This window comes from Manis pentadactyla, chromosome 8 (genome assembly GCF_030020395.1).
Source record: "Manis pentadactyla isolate mManPen7 chromosome 8, mManPen7.hap1, whole genome shotgun sequence".
NCBI classification, from domain to species: domain Eukaryota; kingdom Metazoa; phylum Chordata; class Mammalia; order Pholidota; family Manidae; genus Manis; species Manis pentadactyla.
This window is the reverse complement of record NC_080026.1, coordinates 19,880,232-19,898,160: the sequence shown is the minus strand read 5'-3', so window position 1 is coordinate 19,898,160 and position 17,929 is coordinate 19,880,232. Positions and strand designations below refer to the sequence as shown.

General features: G+C 35.9%; 1 protein-coding gene across 1 annotated transcript; it reads left to right on the top strand.

Moving 5' to 3' along the window:
* Positions 1 to 1,469: 1,469 nt before the first annotated feature.
* Positions 1,470 to 17,011, top strand: TNFAIP6 (TNF alpha induced protein 6). Its single transcript, XM_036928319.2, has 6 exons — positions 1,470 to 1,641; positions 5,823 to 5,960; positions 7,414 to 7,575; positions 10,358 to 10,586; positions 12,389 to 12,429; positions 15,172 to 17,011. The coding sequence occupies exons 1-6, from the start codon at positions 1,548 to 1,550 to the stop codon at positions 15,339 to 15,341; spliced, it is 834 nt and encodes a 277-aa protein (XP_036784214.1). The 5' UTR covers positions 1,470 to 1,547; the 3' UTR covers positions 15,342 to 17,011.
* Positions 17,012 to 17,929: the final 918 nt, after the last annotated feature.

Below are 17,929 nucleotides of genomic sequence, written 5' to 3'. Positions count from 1 at the left end.
CCTCAACCACAAACTTAAAATACTCACATAATTCCAGAGCAATACCATGGTTTGCTCCTTCCAGCTATCTAGTCATCTTGTTCTCGCTAACCATGCCTGTGTTCTCCAAAGTCACACCCACCTGGTCCTTTTATGAACCAAAATAAAACCTTTCAACCCTACCAGTAAACCAGTACAATTCCCTACTTTTTCATTTGCTGTGGGCTCAAACAGAGGTTTTTGAACCGTAATAATTTTATAAATGCCTCAGTGAGCATCCAATAAACTCCATACCCCAAGCCTACATCCCCACAACTGCTCTTCTGAGGAAAGTTGAGACCAAGGCAAGCCTTCAGTGTTCAATGCAAAGATGCCTAAATTAAGATTCAAGGCTAACTGCAGACCAGAGAGAGTCCAGGAAGTTGGCTTTTCTCAAAGAATTTCGATTATCATTTGATGGACGAAGAAAACATGAGAGAAATGAATATAATGGGAGCAAATGGGAAACAATTTGTCAGCGAGAGTAGCAAAGAATGACATAAAAGAAAGAAGCAAAAGCTGCCAAAAATAGCTGTCAGTCAAGAGGACATGCCAATAGCATCAGAGCAGGAGGGGTATTACCAGACATATTAACCCAAAAACCCTACACAAAAGGAGAAGAAAAGTCTGCCATATTTTAAGGTGACTTTATTATGATAATTATTACCTATTATTTTAATCGTCATCAAAGTTAAGAGTGGCTTAGGGAAGCTAGGGGCATATTTTCATTAACTTTATGACTGTCTCCTTATACACCTTTCTCCAAGGATTTGTGGCCTGGGGAAATTTGTGTTATAATAAATTACTCTAACCTGGGCTGGAATGTCCTAAGGCTCTGAACCTGAACTACTTTTCTGGAAGCTGAAGTATTTACCTGCTGACAACAATAAACCAAAAACTACAACTGGCCTTACCCCAAGGACAAACACAGACAGAGGGCAAAGAAATCCTACACCACTGGAGATGGTTTAGGATTTGCCAAACTGCGCACATTTTTTGTTTTAAATTTCCTACATAAGCTTGGCAATGTTTAGGGAAAACAAAAGTAACATTACCAGGGTCAAGTCCAAGATTAGTACTTAACCCCAACCCCATGCTCCGTAATTACTGCAAATAAGATGTTCAGGGTTTTTTTTACAGTCCCTACTGAAGTTTTTTGGGTTTTTTTTCTTAAATCACTGCTGAATCTGCTCCAAGTGAACACAGACTTCCTCACAGAAAAGTGTCTGTGACAGACAGTTTAAAGGAATCCCTTTCCGCGTAAGTGAATTTTAAAATGTGGATGATCATTCTATATCCTGAGTTTTGGTTGCCAATGCAAACGAGTCAGAGGGTTTGCCTCAGACACTGACTTAATTGTGTAACTCCACAGCAGAAAAGGCCATTGGAGAGTGCTTGCTGACCTCACAGTTGAAAAAAAAACATTTAAAAGATGTGGAAACCAGATGTTTCGGTCACATTTCAGCCTCTGTTCTGAGAATATATGCTAGGCAGCCCCGAACTGACTACTGCTTCTCTACAACTGAGCTATGATCATCTTCATTTACTTATTCATCTTGCTGTGGGAAGAGGCTCACGGATGGGGATTCAAGAACGGAATTTTTCATAACTCCATATGGCTTGGTAAGAAACTTGACTCGTGAGCTTCTTCTGGGGAATGTCACTCCTTTGAATTCATGGAGAAGTAAATCAAAGCAGTAAATTTTTTCGTTCTGTGTAAGGCTGATGTTTTTAAGAAAATGCTTATGAAAGATAGCTCTTGAAATGCATACACCTTTTTTTTTAAAAAAGGGTGTCTGCCTTCTAAACGTTAAAAGCAGCTTTTATAAAGTGACCTGTTCGACAGAAAATAGAGGTTAATGTTTACGTGCTGTATGAAAACATACTTTAAAATTTTCAAAGCAGATGTGGTGATATAAGGGGAATTGTTTCTATAACAAAATAAAAACACTAGTATATTATTTTGTTTTAATTTCAATGCATTTGCAGTCAGATTTCATAACAGGTAATCATAACAGGTAAATTTGCAATGTACAATAATTTTATAATCATTGTTTCATGTACTCTGACCTGTAGTGTATATTTTTCTTTTTACCAAGCACCTTTTAACTAGTTCGACAAAGCCAGCTTGTAAAACAGAAAAAAAAAAATGAAAAAAGGCTTAAATTTCTGAAGGCATTCTTACCACTTTGATTCTTTGTGTTTGAACCATCTATGTAAAGACTTTTCTAACCCCTTTTGTTAGATAATGAAAGTTTCTTTTGTTGTTTTGTTCAATGTAAGGAATGACAGAGGCCTAACTGTGAATATAAATAGACCCAAAAAAAGGCCAAATGCAGAAAACCCAAAATACCTTGCATAGTACTCTAAACAATACTTTCTCATGTGACACAAATTAATATTGCTTTATGTTCATTATTGTGCTTGATAGTTAAAAAAAATTTGAATTGCATGAGAAAGAAATTGACAGATACTTGTATAAAATAAAGAAACAAATGGCAAAATGAACCTAGATTTTGTTTTTTCTGCTTGCTGAGCAGTATACAGTTGTGGAATATTTTCCCTTTCAGCATGTTTCTCTCTGGTAATAACTGCAGCCATGCGGATTTCATTTAAAAACTCTATTTGCAAGCCTTACCACCTCTTTTTTTTCAGCTTGAGCACGTGAACTAGTTTCACGCTGAACAGGGAGATCCATCTGGCCAAGATGGGGTCTGGGATTTACCAGAGGAGTGTTGTTTATCTTCATTGCACACCATCAAACTTAGGAAATATACACATATCTGTTGGTAATGGAAACAAATTGTCATAGAGCTAGTAAAAATTAAACCCATATGGATAACCTTTGAAAGGCTGTCACACTCTAATGATCAAGTCATCTGGAGCTGTCTTATTTTCAAGTGATGTTGTGTATTGCAAAAATATAAACCTAGACAATAGGCATTCTGTCCTAGAGGTAGAAAGGAGCAGACCCAAATGTTTGTAAATAGTATGCTGTGAATCTGAAGCTCTGGGGAATTACACAGTGCCTCAATCTGGGACAAATTTTTGACCAGTCAGCCTAACACAAATTGTTTACAGTTGGTTAGGTCAATAGAGTATTAGAAATTATTTAGGGAGGAAAGAGAGTTGGATTAGAAAGCAGGAATCTGCTAGCAACTACCACGAACAAGGCACTTTAAACTCTTGGCTCAGTTCTATATGAGTAAAATGAGAAGTTCGAAGTAGGGGACCCTAAGGTTTATTTTTAATTCTGCTCTCTTTTTTAAAAAATATACTTAACTATTATGATTAATATACATGATGTGGAGGGGATCATGGGGAAGACAGTGTAGTACAGAGAAGACAAGTAGTGACTCTGTGGCATCTTACTACGCTGATGGACAGTGACTGCAGTGGGGTATGTGGGGGACTCAATAATATGGGTGAATGTAGTAGCCACATTGTTTTTCACGTGAAACCTTCATAAGAGTGTATATCAATAATACCTTAATAAAAAATTGTATAAAAAAGGTACTTAACGACAAGAAACTTCAACTAATTTATATGGATTATGAAAATAAAAAAGGCAAAGATAAACAATTCTTTTCAGCAATTGTACTGAATCTGAAAAAGAACGGAAGAGTAACCTCATTATGAGGTCCTGCTAGGACCCAGAAGCTATGCTTAGGTTTTAATAGTTTATTTATTCTAAGAATGGCTATCATTCCCATTTGACAGATGAGGAAACTGAGATTTAGGCAGTAACTAAAACAAGGTCACACAGCTTGTCTACCACAACAGCCGAAGTAGTGGCCAGAGCCAATAGCTACTCTCACCATTCACTAAAAGGAAAAAATTATTGGCCAAACAGGTTTTCAGTTTTAATGAACGACTGTTGACTAGAAAATTAGTTATTATTTCTTCAGAAAGATAAAACTTTAAAAATTAGGAATCACTGGACAAATGACTATCTTAGTAGTTTAAACTTCTGAGCTGAGGAACACTTTTAAAGTAAATGTCTGCTAAAAATTGTGAAGTACATATACCAAGAGTTCTCAGCTTATTCATAAGGCAAGATAACAAGAAGTTGGGTACTCTTTCAGGAGCAATGAAATGTTAATATTATTTAATCAATTGAAAATCACAGTATACACATTTCTGCTATTAACAATCTTATTTCTAGATAAGTTTCTGCAAGAACTTTTAAGTTTAAGAAAAATTATTGGGAGGGAAACCTAAAAGTATTTCTTAAAGATCTCTTTGTTAATTTTTATTTCAGCAAACATCATAGATTGATTTTGGAGTAAAATACCAAGAAAATCTTAATTTGAGAAACTTTGGCAGACATTTACAATAATTACTTCAAATATCTTCTAGCCTATATTCTCAGGGGAATAGATACAAGTTTGACATTTTTAATTATTAACAGTAATCTGTTACAATATATAAATTCAGCATGTCTCCCTTCTCTACTAAAAGACTTGGTACTTCTGTACTTCAAAATAAAGGTACTTGCATTGCCCATTAGTGTCCAAGTTGCTTGAGAATAGGACTTGATCCACAGCGCCTAGTGAGGCACCCCATGGTGTATTCTCAAAATAACCAAATTGGAAACTAGTGAAAGTTTAGCTTATCTTACCACATGAAGAACACTTGGGCAATAGGCAACTTCCAAAGGGGAGAATAACTTTGATGTTTCTTGTGTTCTCTGACCATCAGATGGACCAAGGTCCTCAGTATGTATGTGATGGGTCTTTACCGTATAAGGTATAAGAGCAGGATCCCTTGGAATCCAGAAAAGTAGGGAAAATGCCAAGTAGCATCTCCTATTGGGGTGTGGCAGTGTCAGCTTCAGCTTGGGGAGAACAAGGAATGAGATTTCTAATATGGCTGGATCTATGTCTTGATTCATGCCAGGGAATATGTGTTCTCCTTGGACATGATCTTCAGGGTGACTGATTGCACAGGCCAGGGTCTAAAGACTTAGCCATAGTCTGACAGTCTACACAGAATTATTAGAGCTAATGTTCTGATTACTGTCCTGGGCATCTTTCACATTGTTTCTATGGCAAAATGCGCTCAAAACTCAAAACAATCAATTTAAACAGTGATCTATTGGAAGACGACTCATATATGACTTACTACTAAAATATGTTGGGAAGAACATGTGAACTAAAAAAGGCAAGCCAGATGGACTTAGGGACTGGTAGTTAGGTGTGCCCAGTTTTTTGCTCTGCAGAGTTGGAACCTGCTTTTCTATTCTTAAATGCAGTATTTATTTGCTTTGGATTCCTTCCAACTTGTCCTCAGTTTTTAATTTGTTTACTAAACTCTCAATTATAAGGAATTAGTCATTTCCCTCAAATGGATATTATTTTCCTCCATCATTGTAAGCCTACACAATGGATCAATTTTTACTGGTTTCTTTTACCTTCACCTCCTTTTTTTTCCTAATTGTCTACCCTTCCAAGTCTTTATTTGTCTGAAAACAAAGCCAAAAGAAGTGAAAACTTTATCACCTTTGGATAGTGTAGACATACAGTGTTGTATTAAGACTTTCAGCCTATCAGTTCAGAAACATAATTTAGCCTCAAAAAAAAAAAAGTTTCTGTCTGTGCCCCAAAAATCCCCTAAAATTCCCCTCATTCATATTTTTTTCCAAAGATTTCTAATAATGAAAGCATAGACACCCACAGCAGCTGACCCAGGAAACCCTTTGGCAGGAACAACAGCTGATGTAATCTTCCCTCTGAGGCCACAAAATTTCCCTTGTTCCACAAGAATGGACAGTAGTACATTTACAACATTTTGTGAATTCACAGAACAAGCAGCAGGTGTGTACCACAGAGAAGCGCGATCCGGCAAATACAAGCTCACCTATGCTGAGGCGAAGGCTGTGTGTGAATACGAAGGCGGCCAGCTCGCCACATATAAGCAGCTAGAGGCAGCCAGAAAAATTGGTAACTACTTTTACAATGATTCTTCTTCTTTTTCACCCTTGGAAAAAAATGCCACCTTTCCTGTAACCTCTCAGTCTCTCCAGCTCTTCTAATAGTTCTCTAAGCCCCTAAGACATCTCTGCTCTCTGGCTTCCCCCCACCTTCTCTGCCTACAGCCGGCAGACAGTTCCCAGTACTAGCAACTTATTTGGGGTAACAACCCATTGTGAGCTAATAACATAAAAGCCAAAAAAAAATGAAGACATCATTATCTTGATATTCATTTAAATTCCTCCTTACATTTATTGCCTTTGCTATTCATTTTTAATGTTGTTCTCTTTCTCCTTGGCTTCTGAGTACTGTTCCCTCAACTGTTAAATGTTACAATGTTAAGTTTTACCAAGAAATTTATGTGGTAGAAGAAATGTTGACTTTAGTGGCTCTTATTTTTCAATTTTTTCTTCTTTTTATCTTAAGTGGGAGAATTCATTTGAGCTATTAAGCCCAAAAGCTATAAGGAAAAGAAAGATAAACAGGTAGTAGGATGGCAGGAAAAAGAAACTTAGGAGATGACATTAGGAGACCGGGTGAAAAACTCAGTAATTAACTAGTGCTATTTGCTTCTTGACTAATAAAAAATGGGCTGCCACCATCTGTCCTGGACTTTCAGGAGAATCCAAAGGCCACCCCCATTTGGAACTCTTCTTCTCCACTGAAGAAATCACTTTGCTGAGAGGAAAATACCTGGCAAAGCTTATACTATTATTATTATATATTACCCCAAACAAAAACAACAGTGTTCTCTAAAATGCTCCACAGTCTCCCCAGATGACTGCTCAGTCTGTACCCCCAGGGCTGTGTGTGATGTAGTAACCAGAAGGATGGGTACAAAGGTCAGAGCCATTGCTAGATGTCCTGGACCTCTACTAAAATCGCTCTCGAATTGCACTGGCAAATACTGAAACAGCCTATGATGCTGGGCAAGGAAAACCTGGCTGAGGCTTTGTTTGAAATTTATGAGCTCTTTTATCCCTATTCAAATTGTTAAAAATATTAGCAATATCTTAGCTGATCCTGAAATAGAAATTAATTATATTATCATTTGAAAAATGTTGTTTAGGACTGATGGTCATTTTAAAAATTATTTCATGGCATTAGATAAGTACTGTGAAGTCTGCTCTGAACTTGTTTTCATATCCATGGTACTCTGATTTCTGATGCAGTTCACCTGCATCTTTTCTTTTTTTTTTTTTTTTTCAAGTGAAATGTCATTTTCTAGCAAAATTCAGATGTTATGTTTTGTATGGGTTCAGACTATTTCATTTCTTAAGAAAACAGTTTTCCCCTTTTGTGTGAACTGGACTTGGGCCATCAAGAAACTGTCCCTGTTGGAAGGGGCTGTTTTTGTTAAGATGACCTTTGCTCACCTGAAGGCCTTGACTGGTCAAGCCAATACCCTTTCACTATCTCACAGGATTTCATGTCTGTGCCGCCGGGTGGATGGCCAAGGGTAGAGTTGGATACCCCATCGTGAAGCCAGGGCCCAACTGTGGATTTGGAAAAACTGGTATTATTGATTATGGAGTCCGCCTCAATAGGAGTGAGAGATGGGATGCCTATTGCTACAACCCACATGGTTAGTTAAAAATAATAATTTTACACTTAAATAGCTGCGTGTTATTAAGACTAATCTTCTTCCAGAGATAAATCAATTTAGTAATGATAATTATTAATAATAACACCATTCTTAGAGTGATTATGCTGTGCCAGATACTGAATTATGTTCCTTCTTCTACACTGTCACCTAATATTATGACACCTCTCGTTATACCCATTTTAGGAAACAGAAAACTGAAAGTTTAAAAGCTTAAGTATACCCAAAATTAGATAGTCAGTAATCAGTGATTTTTAAAATTTACAATATTATGTTAGTTTCACATGGACAACATAATGATTTGATGTTTATGTACATTACAAAGTGCTTACCAGGAAAAATATAGTTATCCTTGTCAACATACACAGTTATTACAATATTACTGACTATCTTCCCTATGCAGTACTTTTCCTTCTATTATTATTTAATGGTATGAACCACTGGAGAACAGTTTCTCTTGTTTGTAACTAACCTGTATCTCAAAATAATGTGTATTCCAAGTGGCAAGAATTTGGCCTAGAGCTCTCACCTATTCCCATGTAAGACAAAATGTGAATAAATCCTTTCAGTATATTTCTGAAGGACTATAACTTTCAAATCATTTTGACATACTTTAAGCTTATACTATATTGTATTTAGTCCTATATTTAATCATTGTTGGTTCATATATCTTCTTTTCTTCCCTCTTTTCCTCTCTTTTTCTTCAATCTATTTATATTATACACCACTCTCTATTTACTCCCAGAGGTAACTTCTATTTCCGAATATATTCACTGATTCTTCTTTGCTTGGTAAACTTTAGGATCTCTGACCATCTTCTCAATCATTTCCATATGTCAAGGCCTAATGGAGATGAGGAAGTGCAAATGGAAAGGTTCTTACAGTATTTCATGGCCCTTTTATAAGAATGCCACCTTAATTTACAAATTTTTTTAAAGTTTTGTTTCTCATAGAGGCTGAATATTTTTTACTCAGGAATATGTGTACAGAATCCTGGGAGACTTGTTCTTACTCAATTCTCAGCTTACTTGTGGATTCAGTTGTATACTGATTATTTAGGGTGTGGTTAACCTGAGGAGGACTGGGTACTGCTTGAAATAGCATTGGGAGAAGAACAGTTCATTGACAAATAATTGCAATGCAAAAAAAAAAACATAACTATCAGAAAAACAAAGCAATGACTGTTAATTAGTCAATATCACCAAGTGAGAGTTGAGGTAAGGAAGAAGAGGGTCAGTAAGAAGTGTTCAGAAGTGAACTTGCCCATTCAAGTTCTGAATATGTGACAAGATGTTGACTGTCTTTGCAAGATGACCTTTTAAACCAATTAGCAGACGTGGGGAACCCAGGAAACTGAATCTGTCGTATTCTAAACAAGCAAAGGATGAGGCAACAACTATATGTAATAAAAGTATACAGCTGAATATATGTAGCTAAATAGACAACCAGATTAGTTCAATATTTGACTCTTTTTCCTAACCTAATGAGAGATACCACAAACCTAATTATAGACACCACAAAGATAGAATTCTATGGGACAGAGCAAATGTTGGCACAGTACATGTTTATATACACATATAGAACATGTATCATATATTTAATAGTACAATAAGAATAGCTTACATTTTACATAACACCTTATCATCTATATTTTATCCTCAGAATAATCCTGTGAGGTGGGTAATAGGAGAGGCATGATTATATTTGTTCTACCAATGAAGAAACAGGTGCAGAGTGGCCACAGAGCTCGGACTAGATCCCTGATCTCTTGTCACTCTCCAGCCCTTCTTAGGTCCTTCTTAACTGCCTTGGGGAACAAGTTAACCATCCTTAACTTCTATGACATTAAGGATCTTAACATAATTTTTACTAATAGTTACTTTACAAGAGAATATTCTTGGAAAAAGCTTCTAGTTGAAATAATGAAAAATACCTTTGAATGTTACTCAGTCACCAACCACCACTACCACTCAGATTATTTTTGAGTTTCCACATTGCATCTTCTGTCAAGACAGTAGATATATATTTGATGCAGAATTAAATTAACCAGGACCCCTCCATAGCTTTCCCTCTAGGTCCACTGCAAAATCATTGGTTCTGGCAGAGATTGTTCATTTGTTCTTACAAGTTATAAGGCACAGCAGAAATCTATAAGTGACTTGAAACAAGTGAACATGAATATCGCCACTAAATCCTTAAATATTAGGATTAAGGTGTTGGTTTAAAACCAGTAGGAGTTCGGATGTTATAAATTATTCCTTTTAACTGAATTAGAGTGACCTTCAAGGTCCCTTGTGATGCTGAAATTCTATAATGATTTTCCAAACAGAATTTATTGGACTCATTAATTCTAAGTCTTCAAGTCCCAAAGACACAGTGGTGACACTAAAGGGCAAAATCGCTGCTATCTTGACTGGGCTGTTGGTAACACAGGTATATATATATTTGTCAAAACACATGGAAGTGTATACATAAGACTGTACATTCTATGCTTAAAAGATAAAAAAGTAAACAGGAGCACAGTTAAACTATTTTTTCTTACTGCTTTAGTTTTTTAAAAAGTCACTGTATATTCATTTTAGCAATGTTGATTAAAAAAATACCACAGCTATTAAGTATTTTTAATATACTACAGGTGCTGTGTATTAAGCCATTTCTTCAATATTTTATAAAAAGTAAAAAATTAGACACTAAGAAGTGAATATAATTTTAAAATAAGGACAGTACTTTTTCTAATGTTTGCTTGCTTTTTTTTCCATTTCAGCAAAGGAGTGTGGCGGTGTCTTTACAGATCCGAAGCGAATCTTTAAATCTCCAGGCTTCCCAAATGAGTATGATGATAATCAAATCTGCTACTGGCACATTAGACTCAAGTATGGTCAGCGTATTCACCTGAGCTTTTTGGACTTTGACCTTGAAGATGATCCAGCCTGCTTGGCTGACTATGTTGAAATATATGACAGTTATGATGATGTCCATGGTTTTGTGGGAAGGTACGTGTTTCTTCACACAAGAAGTTAGATAAACATCTGATATTTTGCTTGATGTTTGTTTAATTTCCCCTAACTGCCCCTACAATATTGATTCCCAGTATTTCTTCCTGCAACACCATGCCTTTTTTTTAACAAAGATTTTTCTCAGCATGTTAAGCCATAGTCAGCTGCTACACATTCTTCTTATTAAAACAGGGATGGCTGCATTTTGATTACTGTTAAATTGTAAGAATTAATTACATAGGCTATTTATAAGGACCTCAAGATTTGACTAACAGAAAGAAGAAGAGATATGTGAGTTGGGAAATTTGTTAGGGTTTTTAATGTTCTAATTTCTGCCAATCTCCTAAAAATAATTATATATTCAGTAATTGTTACCTTTTTTGTGTGAGAACAAAGCATTGTGCTAGGCATTATGGATGTAAGATAAATAAGCAAGTCTAGCCCCTTTTCTCACACAATTTAGCTAACTGTACAATGGATACCTTCATAAAAAGGTTTCTTTGCCATAGAAATCAAGTGCTCCTTTCCTCAGTATTTCCCCCTTGGTTTTTCATCATGCTGGGACATGACATTTTTCTGTTCCCATTCTAAATCTTTAGTATAGTTTAAATTTTGAGTGCCTTATGAAATATTAAAGAGTTTATAATTAGGTGTTTATATACTTAGGGCCTCACTTAATAATGCATATTTTAGACTACCATTATCAATAGACTGTCAGTTATCAATTCTGTATATTCCATGATAATAATTTAATGATTGAAAACAGTGGGGACAATTAAAAAGGACAGACTCAATAGCTGTGTATGTTGACTTTGAAGTGTGCTAACTTAAATACAAAGAAAAAAGCATTTTTTTGGCATAAATGAACAACAATTTCAGGAGGGAAAGTGTTTCTTGTTTCATTTTGTTTGTCCTTTGACAGACTACTGCTATAGAAAAATATGCAAAGAGTTTTTCAAAATAGTTTGAAGAAGACATGAAATATGGTTGGAGGAAATGAGAACAAAGTAGTTGTTGAAAGAATAGACCTCCTACCTTGGGAATTCATGTGACATTTATATCCTAAATCTAGAGTGAGAAATCAATTATAGCCCTGGGTAAAATCATAAATCATTTTTTAAAAATATTCAACAGGTTAATTTGTTATTTATTGGATTTATATTGTATGATTTAGCTTTTAATAGACTCTTCCCTGCTCTGGAATAAATTACATTTTTTAGATACTGACAAAATCCTTACCTTTTATATAATGTGCAAGGGAGTTCCTTTCAAGCCATGCTTCAGATAAAAATCAAAACCTCATGAAACCTGAGCATAAGATTGTATTTCAGTCACACTTTAATAAAAAAAAAATCAAACCCTCTTATGTCTATAAAGTCCAACATAAATTTTCCCCATTCCCATCAGTCTAATAATAGTACCACCAGCAATATACCTACTCTTCTTTAACTGTGAAGAAAATTTCATGAAACTAATTTAAAAAATCTTTAATATTTCCAGATTCAACTTGTCTATCACACAAATAGTTTTGTAGGTACACAGAGTAGAAATGTACATATTCTTTCTCAAGAATGCCATTAATACGGTGAGAAAAAGTTATTCCGAACAACGAACATTGTTTAAACCCCTTCCCTTTACACATTCAAGTTAGTAAAACCAAAACAATAAAAATTGTAAAATAGTAAGAAAATGAGCCATTACTTAGGAGAAACAAAGCACTTTGATTACATGTCTAACCACTTGCAAGAGATGTATAGCATTCATTCATGTGACCTCTCTTTTTTTAAATTCCCTTTCAGATACTGTGGAGATGAACTTCCAGAAGACATCATTAGCACAGGTAATGGCTCTAAATTGACACACAGTGTCATTGGAGTAAAGGACCAGTAGATAAGGTTGAGAGAATTGAGGACCGATAGAGCTCGATAGCTTGTAAAATACAAGGTGTTTCCGTATGCTTAAAAATAGACTTATGCGAACACCTTGCACCAAAAATGTGTAGACTCTTCATTGAAATGCTGTCTGAAGTAGTCTTGAATCTGCAAATCCAGGAAGAGTGCTGTAGCTTATGATTCCATAAAATGTGGCAATAAAGGGCTGAAATTTTCATTGATAAAGGAGTAAAGTACCTTATAAAGTTGTTAAAATACCTTCTGTCACTGAAAAAATTTCACATGGCATTTACTGCATTTTTATCTTGATACAGCGTTCTCCAGAGACTGGTGAAGAACACAGTTCTGTGAGATGGTTTTTAATAGCTATTACATGAGAATAGGACTCAAAGATCAAGTAAATTTGGGAAACATTGGATTAAACAATTAAACTGGGTTTCTTAACTTGGAAGATGTCAGAGAGCTTTTAATATGCTAATTAGGCATAGTAAATCTCAAAAGACTAGCTACAGTAGGCAATGTTTTCTAAATCGATTTCCTCCAGCGAATTATTCTATGACCATTGCTATTGCCCCAATCTGCTATTTTTTTGGCTAAAAACCATTACTTTGCTAGGTCTTGATTTTTTCTTTTTATTCCGTTATCAGCAATAGTAGTTGGCATTCTTACTGGCTCTATTGTAACTCTAAGTCATAAAATTATCACAAAGCTTCTGTAACCAAAAACAAAGGTACATAATTGCAATTTCTTAGTCCTTAAACTCAGCTACTAGCTCAATTACTCCCATGCCCTAGCTTTGCAGTGCAAGCAATTCTCATTAATACTTCATTATTAATATTACGGGATGGAAATTCCTGTACCGTCCTTGAATGATCAATGCTTACAATCCATTCATTCATTACTCTGTTACAATCTCTACTAAACCTTGTGTTCATATCTTATTCTTTTCTTGAGAATTTATCTTATGTTAAAACATCTTATGAGCTGTAGGAGGTAGTTGGGAGAAGAGAATAAAAAAACAAAAAACGAAGAACGAAACAGAGGGAGGGTCCAAAGGAAGCCTGAAAGTTGACATTTTTATTTTGTCTAAAATGGACAAAATGTACTCCAAGCACAATTAAATCAGTGTTTTCCTTGCACAACTGCAAGAAACTGGGGGGGAAAAAACCCACATAATTTGTTATTCAAAGAGAAACAAACTGACAAACAGAACAGAACACAGTTAAACAAAAGAGTCAAAGGTTTGGCAATACAAAATGACAGAGAAAGAAGATATTAAGATGTAATCCTGTCAGTCAAGCACAGTGCTGTCAACGAACTGAATTCCTCCCAACATTTTGATCTAGTTTTCTTCTTAAAGAAAACTGTGCTTACTCACCCTAGGATATTTACATTAAAAAGCAAAAATGGAAAATGAACTAAAAACTACCCATAATTGCATCACTTCAATAAAGAGAGTACACAGTAAGAATATGCCCCCTTTCTTCATCTCTCTCCCCACAAGGCACTGAATAACTGTGCAGTGACCATCCTTCCAGGCGTTAACCTGCATGACAAACACTGTATATGTGGACACCACTACGACATTTGGTCACTGTATGGATGTACCACAATTTGTCACATACTAATATTTAACATTCTGAAGATAGTTGTTTCCGATCTTTTTTTATTTTGCTGTTTGATGCTTAGGGACATTCTTAAACCTCTCCCTTGCAGTGCTACTTTTTTTTAAAGACTAGATTCCTAAAAGTTAAATTTTGGGGTCATTGGTGAACACATTTTAAATGTTGATAGATGCTGCCCTTACAGAGCCAGTCTGTATTTTAACCATATTATTACCTGCAAAAAAGATTTTTATTCTTTTTATTTTTTTTATTTAGGCAACTCTTCCAAGTCTGAGAAAAGTGTAGTGGATCAGAGCATGCCTGCTTTGGAGCCAGACTCCTGGCTCCCAACCTGGTCCTGCCATTTTAGCTCTGTGGCCTTGGGCAAGCTACTTAGGCATTCTGTGCCTCCGTTTCATCTGTGAAGAGAATTTTAGTGGTCCCTGTTACATAATGCTGCTGTGGGGAATAAATGAGTTAATGAAAGGCACTTAAAGCTGCACTTGGCAAACATTAACATTCAATGTATGTGGGTTTGTTCTTTTTTTTCAATGGGTTTTGAATTGGTGGCATGAGTGAAGAAGGTCTTGGTCTCCTGAGAAAAAATTCCCATGTTTTACTTAATATAATAAAGTTTTTCCTTTGTATTTTTAACATGTCTGTGTCTTTAATGCAGGCAAAATATATTTAGCACTTCCTGTAGAGCAGAGACCTAGCTTTGTGGCTTTGTTTCTCACAATCGTAAAGCCTGTTGCCCTGATACCGACTAGTAAATCATCCATCTGTACTGTGCTGGTTTGAAGTGCCTGCCATTTTACAACGCGGTGGCTATTCGTTCTATAAAGAATGCCTTTTAAAGCAGAATAGACACATTTTCCTGTAGAACAGATTAGAGGGCAGGAGGAAAAAATATGAGTCTCTCACCCTGCTCCACTTGGCAGTGAAACCACAAACTCTGCAGTTTGAGAATCCAGCTCGGAATCCTGGGAGACTTCCTCATGAGTTCTGGTATTCGTCTACAGGAATAAGAGTCTTGGAATTGTCAACCAGATCTAATCTTTATGCTTTTGCACTCTCTTTCCCCAGGAAATGTCATGACCTTGAAGTTTCTAAGTGATGCTTCGGTGACAGCAGGAGGCTTCCAGATCAAATATGTGGCACTGGATCCTCTGTCCAAATCCAGTCAAGGAAAAAATACAAGCACTACTTCTACTGGAAATAAAAACTTTTTAGCTGGAAGATTTAGCCATTTATAAAACAAAAAAGAACATTTCAGTGTTTACATCTTTTGAAACATCTTAGATCTCACTTTTATATTATTATTATTAATAGCATTTATTTATTCTTTTTATAAATGTGAAAGCAATACCTGGTGATTTGGGAGAAATTGTAAATACAGAAAACTTCAAATGGGAAAATAAAATATCTCATAATTCCACTGCCTAAAAATAATAAGCATTAACATTCATATATTTTTCTTTCAGTCACTTTTTTATCTGTGGTATATGTATATATATGTATTTGGATTTGAAGTTTTGGAATCCTGAACTCAACAGTTTTATATTTTTTTCTTTTTAAACTTGAACTTTATGCCTTGAACATTTTTTCATATAATGGAGTATTCTTCAAAAACATAATTTTGAACAGCTGTAAAATATTCCGTAGTATGATTATTCCATGCTTTATTTAAGCCTGTCCCTATTGTGGTAATTTTACGTTTTCATAAATATTACTGCAATAAACATTCTTGAACACGTATATTTGTACAGCTCTTTAAACTGGGAAAGGGTCCTACAAGTAGAATTACTGCCTCAGAGATTAATTAAAATGGAATTTTATTTTTCAACATATATTTATGGTTTGAATTTGCAGTGAGATTAATGGTTGTGATGCCGGGGTTCTTGTTCACGAAGCCAAAGAATGAGCTTCACAAACACTCAAGGTAGGAGAGCAAGGTACAGACTTTTATTTAGAGATAAAGTGAAAGGACAGAGCTCCCGGCTCACACCAAGAGGGGACAAGAGAGTCCGTAGTGGTGCATCATCTAGGGGTTTTATAGGCCGCTGAGGATTTTTGAGAACATGAAAAAAGCTTAGAGGTGTGAACTTATTAAGTGGTGTCATAATATTTAGAATTAACACAAGCAACTTCCTGCTCTGATGATTTCTCCCTGAGATACCAGCATCTTGGTCTGGGGGCCTATGAAACAAGGCCACCTGCTCAGCCCCCAAGGTGGACTGAGGCATTGTTTGCTAGAGTAAGTTAAGAATTTCTAATGTCAACTTCTTGGGTATTAAAATGCAATCTTATCTTTAAGGTGGAATCCTTCTTGCCTTTTACTGTGCTGTTTATGGCTGGGCCTGCATACTAAATTAGTTTGCCCAGTTTGCAAAATCACTTCATCAGATCTGAAGGAGGAAAGACGGCACATAGGCCTAGGCCTTTTAGCATGTTAAAGTGAATCTTACACCTGATTATAAATGATTAGCATAATAAACATGTGCTATTCTTCTTTATGTGGGGAATATTAACTGATCTCACTGAAGAATGACTCTAGAGCTTAATGTTTAACACAGAGTGTTGGTAGGGGGTTTCCTTACATGCAGTTACATTGCTCTGACTGCAAATATCCTGCCTTGCTTTTTCCGGAGGCCCTCGTTCTACTCTGACTGCACCCACTGTCCCTGTCTCAGTTGGTTTATATACTTTTTAGGCCAGAGTGTGTGTGTGTGTGTGTGTGTGTGTGTGTGTGTGTATTGTTTTTCTTTTAGCCATTTTTAAAACACTGGTTTTTAAAAGAAATCATTACATATTAAGTATATAATTTCATGTCTGTCATATATGTTGTAATTTAAGTTTGTTTGAAGTTTTATTTTTTATGATATTTTTCGTGTACTACAAGTTAAATTTTATTTGCTGTCATAACTATTGATTTTGCATCAGTGTCTTTTCTTGTCCTTATGTGTAGGATGAATAGTCCTATTACAAGTTTAGATATTTATTAATTTACATTTTATTCTTGTTGCCTTATGACTTTGCCTTTTTAGAAGGAAAAGTCACAGTTGTTACCCTGTATATGAATGGTATGGTCACCACCTAATTCAATTCAATGAATATGTATGTGCCAGGCACTGTTCTGGGTGCTTGGCAAACACCCAAGAACCAAATGAACAAAAATCCTCAAGATTGGGGAGCCTGTGTTCTGGTGGGGGGAGAGAAACAATAATTAGTAAGCACGACAGATTAATACTGCATGTTAGAACTAGATTAGAGAGTGTTTCTTATTAAATTACTAATGGGTAAGTAAAGAATTTTTTTTTTAAGGCTAAAAACTGAGCCCTGGAAGGTTAAAGTCAGTACAAAAGATTGAGAAGGAACTAAGAGTCAATTAGGAGGAAAATCCCTTGAGGTCCTAGAAGCCAAGTGAAAACATCAAAGAGGGGTGAATGATTAACTGTGTTAAATGCTGCCAATAGATATACAAAGACAGTACTGAGAAAGACCACTGGGTTTAGCAACCTAAAGTTCGCTGGTGACCTTAAGGAGCAGTTTCAGTAGGGTGGAGGCAAAGGTCCAGTCAGAGTGTGTAAAGAGTGAACTAGAGGCGAGGATGGGGGCCAGTAAGTGTGGCTGTCAAGGAAGTGGCAGTTGTCAGGAGAATGAGGTTGAGAGAAGGCTTTCTGGAAAGGAATGAACTTAGAAAACTTAGAAAAGGGAGAGAAGCTGAGTCCATGCAGTAGTCAAGGTCCTAGCAAAAAGTGCACAGCACACGCAAAAGAGGAAAACTGAAGAGATTATTACAGAGGTATAGGCTGACATACAGGAAGCTCCCAGGGGATGGCAG

What these genes read in the sequence shown, in the direction of transcription:
- TNFAIP6 (XM_036928319.2), top strand. Translation starts at nt 1,548, where the DNA reads ATGATCATCTTCATTTACTTATTCATCTTGCTGTGGGAAGAGGCTCAC. An exon ending in CTATTGCTACAACCCACATG is followed by an intron (nt 7,576 to 10,357) that starts GTTAGTTAAAAA and finishes TTTCCATTTCAG; the next exon opens with CAAAGGAGTGTGGCGGTGTC. An exon ending in AGAAGACATCATTAGCACAG is followed by an intron (nt 12,430 to 15,171) that starts GTAATGGCTCTA and finishes CTCTTTCCCCAG; the next exon opens with GAAATGTCATGACCTTGAAG.